Source organism: Mirounga leonina, unplaced genomic scaffold (assembly GCF_011800145.1).
Source record: "Mirounga leonina isolate KUSES-001 unplaced genomic scaffold, KU_Mleo_1.0 Mir_357, whole genome shotgun sequence".
NCBI lineage: Eukaryota > Metazoa > Chordata > Mammalia > Carnivora > Phocidae > Mirounga > Mirounga leonina.
The window spans coordinates 11805005-11813322 of NW_023270702.1; the positions used below are offsets into that span (position 1 = coordinate 11805005).

At 40.7% G+C, this 8318-nt stretch overlaps 1 protein-coding gene across 8 annotated transcripts in view; it reads left to right on the forward strand.

Annotated features, from left to right (window-relative positions):
- The window catches only part of ANK2 (ankyrin 2), a 322635-nt gene that overhangs the window by 269430 nt on the left and 44887 nt on the right, over positions 1-8318 (forward strand). For 7 of the 8 annotated variants that reach the window (XM_035030300.1, XM_035030302.1, XM_035030305.1 and 4 more), the window contains 3 exons: positions 2650-2874; positions 5486-5640; positions 8067-8278. In XM_035030300.1, coding sequence (XP_034886191.1) covers positions 2650-2874; positions 5486-5640; positions 8067-8278 — 592 coding nt within the window. Of the gene's footprint in view, positions 1-2649; positions 2875-4388; positions 4488-5485; positions 5641-8066; positions 8279-8318 lie in introns of all 8 variants that reach the window. The other variant, XM_035030308.1, reaches the window with a different exon arrangement.

Below are 8318 nucleotides of genomic sequence, written 5' to 3' on the forward strand. Positions count from 1 at the left end.
AACAAGGTCACTGCCAGTATGGTACTTACGTGGCTCCCGTTTGTGGTTATAATTCACTTCTGATTGACCAGGAAATGAAGTGATTCTGAGTAAGTAGAACCATCATGTGAAACCTGGGGCTTAGACTGTGAGCTGCTTGGCAGGAGCAATGATGTTTTCACTTTCAGGGTCTTCAGTTCCATGCAGGGCGCCCACCAATAGGAGGGTAACAAACATTGCATGCTTCTCAGGCATGGAAATGGAAATTATGGAGTAAATGAGAACAAAAGAGGATTTCAAAAGGAACAGTCAATGACACAAAATCAGAGAAAGTAATCAAACGTGTAGTTATTGAAACATTGTTACAGCTAAGAACATAGCTACTGTCATTCACCTTTTTAGAAGATGCACCCCTAGAAGACATTCTCCATATTTTTCTAGTTGGGGACATCATATAGGCCATAAGTCATCACTGGAATAAATATAGTGGAAGCACAATAGCATGTAATGTAAGTGTGAAAGTTCCCTAAATGCCTTCAAAAGGTAGAAAGACTGGTAAAATCGAGTACGTGTATTATAATAATTTCTTATGAGTTTGAGTCCCTGTTCTGTTCATCAGTGGTGATGGTAATCAAAAGATGAAAAAACAATTAGGGAAAGTCAGAAATATTGCAGTGTATCTAGAGAAACACTGGTTGAAACTTAGTAGCTTTGCCCCTAGTTTTTATAAAAATTGACATTAATAGCATGGTCAAATAAAAATAAATAAAATGGAGAAGAAACTTCTGTATTCATCTAGAAGTGTTATCAGTTTGTTCCCATTCTTTTGAGCAATACTACATTTTAAAACACAAATAGAAAAGATTTTTTTTTTAAGAATTCATACTTGGACTAGTAATAAGAAAAGCAGCCAAACTTTTTTCATTGTTTTTTTTTTAATAAAGACCAGAAACATCCATTCTTGAGTATTGAACAATTGATTATACTCCCCACTTTTTGCCCTCTACTAAAAACTTGAGGGCTGGGTGTGAATGGTAGTTCTGGGCTGGCTCCTGCGGGGGGAAGGACGGTGACAGATCTACTTGTGGTCTCATTCTGCATGATGGGCTTCAGACAGGCACTCCAGCTCCTCTGCATCCATTTTTATTACTAGCAGTAGGATTTCTGTTTAATAGCATGCTTAACGAGTTCAGTGTCCTGCTATGAAGAAGATGTTAACATATTTTTCATCACTTGTCTAAAAATAACATCAATGTATTGTGTTTCCTATAACTTACCTGGATAAAATATCTTTCACATGTTTTAAATGTTGTCCTGGATGCAACATCTAGACATGGTGAAGCTGATGTAGTTCTTGTGCTGGTTAAGCTAGAAGTAGATCCATAATACACCTGTATGTTGTTTTCCTCTTTGTTTTGGTATATAAAATCTTGCAAATGCGATTAAATTGGGAAAGACAGTAATGTAATCTGTATAAGGGTGTACACACTGTTTGTTTGTGTCTTTGTGTATCTGTGAACAGCACTTGGATTGCCTGGTTTAATTTTCGCTCCTTGTGGAAGTGAGTGCCTCCAAGACTTAAATGAGTGTTAGGACTATCAGAGTGACAAGAAGTCGAACTAAACTGTATCAGGATCCATTAAGACTATCACGCAGGAAATAACATGAAAATTTAAAACTAATCCTTTCTCTTGGTACACTTAAACAGTCACTTGGATTATAGTTCTTTTATGCATGAACAATTAACTTAGTAAAAGAGCAAAATAATAGCCAGATAGAAGCCTTTACATTTCTAAATTTTTAGCTGTGATTTTCCACATGCAGTTCACTATAATTTGGGGAAAATCATGAGGCACAGATCTCTTCCATCAGCATGAGCCCAGGGTTTCTCTCTTCAAAACACAGAGTGGAGGGGATTTATAATCTTATTTCCTGCCCACCCCATCTTTGCTTCAGTTAGACCGGTATGGCAGAGAGCTTCCTACTTAGGAACTGAAAAAGTACATGTCAACTGGTAAATTGATTCTATCCAAAACATTTAATTTTTTGCTTCTCCTTCTCCTTTAGAATGCAGTAAGTTAAAAACCTGCATCCTGGGTAAGATGATGTTGGAGCAGGATGCATGTACATATATCCTTGGGAGAAGGCCTATGAATCTTTTTATTTTAAGTTATAGAATTATATTAAAATGGGTTGGACAAGATGTAATTTTGAAAAGTCAGATTGGATTAACTTAGAAAAACTGCAATTTTTTCTTTTCTCTCTACTCTATCCTGACATTATTTCAGCATGTGGATTTTTCAGGACACACCCAGACAGAAGCAGAAGTCTTTGCATTTATAATGAAAGAAGACTCATCAGTGTTCATCATATAATTTCATTCCATTTTCTAAGTCAATTGGACAGATTTTTAATTTACAGTTTGTATTTAATATCACCGATGTCAACAAAAACCAGCCAAATTCTTTAGTTACAGATCAAAATAATGCAAGAACTAAAACAATGACAAAAACAGAAATAAAGTGAAATAACTTTTAAGGACAAATATTTTGCCCCCATGCAAATACATTAAAAAGAACAAAGCAGTATGAGAAAAAGTTAACTTGACAAAGCTTGTTTATCTGCTTCTGGTATTTCAAGACGCAGCTGATCTTCTATTTTAATTTTTAGTTTCCTGGTTAGTTTTATGGTGGATGCTCGAGGTGGCGCTATGCGAGGATGCAGACACAATGGGCTCCGTATCATTATTCCACCTCGGAAATGTACGGCCCCAACTCGAGTCACCTGCCGCCTGGTCAAACGCCATAGACTGGCAACAATGCCTCCAATGGTGGAAGGAGAAGGCCTGGCCAGTCGCCTGATCGAAGTCGGACCTTCTGGTGCTCAGTTCCTTGGGTAAGGGTTTCTGATAAACCTCCTGCTTAGTCACCGATGAGCTTGTGTCCTCTACATGAAATCCCTAGGATGGAATGAAGAAAGGTACGTCGGTAACGTCGTGAAAGAAGATTGGCCCCTGTGAAATTAGTTAAAAATTGGAAGTAGCACCTCGGTGCTTGACTCCAGTCATATGCTTCTTATTTTAAGGCATGAATGAGTTCAACATTCAGGTGAATTAGGATTCCTTCTCTTTGGATATGACGATAGCTGCTAGGCTCCCAATGTGAATGATTGTGTTTTAGCCAATGGTAGGTACTTTTTTTTTTTTTTAATCCTGAGACTCACATGGTAAAGGCATAAAGAAAAAACACTACTCTATTCCAAACCTAAATTTAAAGTCCTGTGTAGTTATGAAACAGAATGATTATCTTTGGAAAGCAGTGTTTTCTTTATAGGATATCCAAAAATTTACTCCATGTGACTTGTCGTTTCTGTTATCAAAATTGCTATCTTGAGTCTTAAAACTACACCGGTAGTCTCTTTAGTTGTAGTTTTTATTAAGATGACAAAACCAAGACTAACTTCTGCCATGCTCATTTTAGCAATTTTGAGCGGAGGTTAGCATTTCTTCCTTCTTCCGCTTGTACGGCTGTTGTTACATATGAAGTGGTGTCTCAATATGCCAAGAAATGACTAGCTGCCGCTGAAAACTGACAAAAGGATGAAGTTTTGGAGGGGGGCAAGTTTCAAAATATTTTGAAACAAATCAATTGTATTTAAGTCTTTTCATATCAAGTCTCTGTGCTCAAAAATTGGGAGGAAGTCCTATTTATCATGTACTCTTTGCTGGTGTTGTTTGGGGGAGAGGATTTGCTTTAGAACTTGGGGAAATGTTCTAAAGCCTTGTAATTTGGAGCAAATGATTAACAGGTTGCTGCAAATTATGTTCGCACCTGAAAAGGGGCGTCTGAAATTCTCCAATTATAGAAGCCACCTCCCATATCCTCCTAAATGGCCAGAGATTTAGAAGGAGCCCGTGAAGTTCTGGGTTGCGTCAGAAATGCCATTATGGTTGGAATACATTGCCCAATGATCCCTTTCATCTTCTGTACCAGGCCCCTTTCCCTCCTTTATGTTCAGGTAGTTTTAGGCTTTTTAAGAAACTCCACATCTGTTGAGGAATATTCATGAAAACATCTGCCCTCTCTGCAGAGTCAGAGTTTTTATTATATTCCCAACAGCTTTGTCTTTCCTGTGGAGCATATTTTTGTTGTTGTTGTTTATTTTTTTGGCTCATGCCCTGGCAGTGAACGTTAAGTAGGGACAGATCCAACACCTAAGTGTCTCCTTCCACGCGCCTCCATTGTACACTCTGGGTCTCAGTTCCTTGCTCTTTGTGACCAATGGAGGGGGCAGAACCAAACGCAGTGTGAAACCACATTTCACCCTGTTGATCAGCCGGGGTTCTGTGGAAAACAATACCTGAAGCTTACTTATGTTCTTTCTTTCACTGCTGCTTTGGATGTACTCAGTAAACTTCACCTGCCAACGGCCCCTCCCCCACTTAATGAGGGAGAAAGTTTGGTCAGCCGCATCCTTCAGCTGGGGCCTCCTGGAACCAAATTCCTTGGGTAGGAGTGACTTAAAACAAATTGATGGCTGCTGGCCCCCATTCTTCTCCTCCTTCTGCAATATGATTTCTCTTTTTGTCATCGTGCCCATGACATGTCCCTCCCTATGATTTAAATTCTGTATAACCTATCTTTAGTGGACCATTTCTGACCCTTGTGGTATGTGACTTTTTATTTTTGAGTGACGTTTTTTATATCTTTTCCCTTAAAGTGCTGTGACCTTCATTTTCGTTTAAAGCATGAGATCTGCCTAGTTGTACTACGTGCTAGTTATTATGATGTTGTTATGATAGATTTGAAGTCTGTATCAAAGCAACCTGGACTGAAAAATCAAAAGCCTCCATAAATTTTGAAAGTGAATGCGACCTGAAATCGTCAGGGCAGTGCATGTTCTGGATCCTGAGTCTAATAGGCATGGGACACAATTGGGCTGTCTGCTGAGGTGCTGCTCAGTTAGGGCACGCTGTGTCCACATGCCTATTATTCCCTTGATTGAAAAAAATATATATGCAAAAAACCATGAGTGCATGTCTCTTTAGTTCCCAAGTAGTTAACTTTTTGACATCTTTTCGTTTACAACACATCCAATTACGCAACATATGAGCCATTTTCCTTCTCAACCCATTTTGTCATTTGCACCTTGTAGAAAATGTTTTAGGAGATTGGCACACATCATGGATGTGCATGCACATTTCTTTTGGTTAAATGTGTTATACTTACATTGATCAAAGGAGAAGTTCCAGAATGCCACATGCACTCCCAGGGAAACATTATTTGGCTTAAGGTAGCAGCATGTCCCTTAAGGATTGGTGCCCCCGAGGTGGAGTGCTCCTGTGTGACCATCTGCTAGCCGATGGGCTCTAGAGGACAGCCCGCTATGCCACTGTCCCGGGAAAGAGAACAATTTCCAGGTCACTTTGCAACAGACAGAGTCAAGGTGCTTGTCTTGCTGTTGGTTAGATCTCGTCCACACTGAATGTTCTGCCTTACCGTGTCAGGCCCGTGATCGTGGAGATCCCTCATTTTGCTGCCCTTCGAGGAAAGGAGCGGGAACTGGTGGTCCTACGCAGTGAGAACGGGGACAGCTGGAAAGAGCATTACTGTGAATACACTGAAGACGAGTTGAATGAAATTCTTAATGGCATGGATGAAGGTACTTCATATTAAGGGTTTTAAAAGAATTCTAAAGTGGAAGCATTAAAATGATCTATTTCTTTTTTTTAAGATTTTATTTATTTATTTGAGAGAGAGAATGAGAGAGAGAGAAAGCATGAGATGGTCCAAGGGAGAAGCAGACTCCCGCTGAGCAGGGAGCCCCATGCGGGACTTGATCCTGGGACTCCAGAATCATGACCTGAGCCGAAGGCAGTCGCTTAACCAACTGAGCCACCCAGGCACCCAAAATGATCTACTGCTTTCTTATGACTTAAGGGTGTGTCTATGTGTGTGGGGCGGGGAGGGGAGGTGGGCTTGGGTATGTGTGATCCTTGTGTTATTTTACTGCATTAGAGGATAATATGATCTCCTGTTTAAACTTTCTATTAAGGAGATAGGAAAATTAAGTTCACTCAAACATCTACATATAATTCAAACAAGGCATTAGCTGGGGTAGAATTTTATATACTCTCCTACACATAGAGTTATGGAATTTATTTTTTTCATTGCGGCTTTGATGTCTGTAAATCCCAAATCCAGCTTGGGCCATCTAGCCATAGGTTGAAATATCTCAGTGTGACTGGAGGGAATTGGCTCATTCTCTGGCCTCCTTAGGCTTCATAAAAACGACGTCCCAGTCCTAATACCAGGAGATGGGTTCCACTTTATTTTTTTTTTTAAGATTTTATTTATTTATTTGAGAGAGAGAGAGAGAGAATGAATAAGCAATGAGAAGGGGCAGAGACAGAGGGAGAAGCAGGCTTCCCGCTGAGCAGGGAGCCCGATGCGGGGCTCGATCCCAGGACCCTGGGATCATGACTTGAGCCGAAGGCAGACGCTTGACTGACTGAGCCACCCAGGCACCCCATGGTTCCACTTTAAGTAACTACACAAATGGGGCAAGTTCTTTGCCTAAGTGCCAAGAGCATACCAAATTTTGTGCAGAACTGGACACGCAGTGGTGTGGCTACTTACCATGTTTCCCAAACTTGCAGACTGCTGCCAGAAGCTTCGGGCGTGGCTTGCGGATAGTAAGTGTAGCCAGACAGCAGCGGCTTTAGTATTTCTTTCTGCATCCTGCTGAGGTGGAATAAGAATAGAGGCCAGGCTTACCCTCTCCAAGGGGTAGATGGAAAAAGAAATTATGCCCTCTAGGTGCATAGGTCCGTATTTTCCAAGCAAGATAGAAAGAACAGGATTCTTCCTGATAAAGCTTGTTCCCTGCAATATTTAGCTGCTTCTGCTTCTTGGAGCCAGTTCTTTTGCCTGCACTTAGGTTTAGGATACTTTCCTCTGAGATATTTACCTGTCATTAACACTGCCATAAACACTGGCATCTTGTCCTTGACGAGTTCTGGTATAACTCTCTGTGTATAAAGCCTGTTTTAAAATAAAGAATCAGATTTTTGCATTTTTGTGTTCTCTGTGCTTGGAAATGCATTCTTTGGAAGTATGTTCTGGTGTTTGCCAGTGCATCAGTTTTCAGTTATGCATGATCAGATCCTGGGACTTCTGGCTTTTGCTCTCTAGTTATATTCAATTGTCAAGAAAAATATAGTTGCTGTTCCTGCCTCTAGAATGGATTGCAAATGATTTCCAAAAATAAACAACTTTCCGTGATCCCTGAAAATTCAGTGATCACCTTAGTGCAGATTTTCTGCCTTTTAAGCCAGTCTGATTTTTGTGTTGCCCTGCATATCTACATTAATGCGATTTACAAAGAGCCTCTTATCCTATCTTCCTGACAGTAGATGATATGGTTGGTCCGTTAATGGTTTCAGGGAAATACTCAAACCCTGAATTTATAATCACTGTTTTGTTTTGTTTTTTTTTAGTATGTGACTCTTTCAGAGACAACCATGTCACTAGAATAAATACACAAAGACAAACCTTACCCTTACAGGACAGATTTTATTCCTGCACTATTGCCCTGAGAACTGAAAGGGCCATATTTCTTCTTAAAACCGCAATAACTGGTTGTTGAGCGAACTTTGAAATTTGTGAAGAAAAGAGGTCCAGAAGCTATTTCCTGTACCTCACGTGAACCAAGAATAGGATAGGTTTGTTTCCATTCCGGGTTTGCCCTCAAAACCCCTCATTTCCAAAAGCAGGCTGCCCTGCACTCCTGCTTCTGGAACTGGATGCTTTCCTTTCACAGTGCCCTGGAAAGACCTAGTTTCCACGGAGAAATAAAACGTGCAGACTAAATGCTGATAGGTCTTGAAAGACTGCAATTTTTTTTTTTTTTTCTGGTGTTGTTAGGATTGGGAGTCTTGCTTTTTAACTTTTCCTACTATTTAAAAAAAAAGGGGGGTGTTTTTGCTTCCACGCTTATTTACTATTAACTCTGCCATGGAGTTTGCTAGAATGCTTTTGGAAGGAAATCTTTGCTCTGTGAAGAAGATGGGTCATTTCTTGTCTCAGTGCTGGATAGCCCGGAAGACCTAGAAAAGAAGCGAATCTGCCGCATCATCACCCGTGACTTCCCACAGTACTTTGCAGTGGTGTCTCGCATCAAACAGGACAGCAACCTGATTGGCCCAGAGGGAGGCGTGCTGAGCAGCACTGTGGTGCCCCAGGTGCAGGCCGTCTTTCCGGAGGGGGCGCTAACCAAGAGGATCCGTGTGGGCCTACAGGTATGCCCATGTGGGATACAAGTTAACCTAACATGGGTTT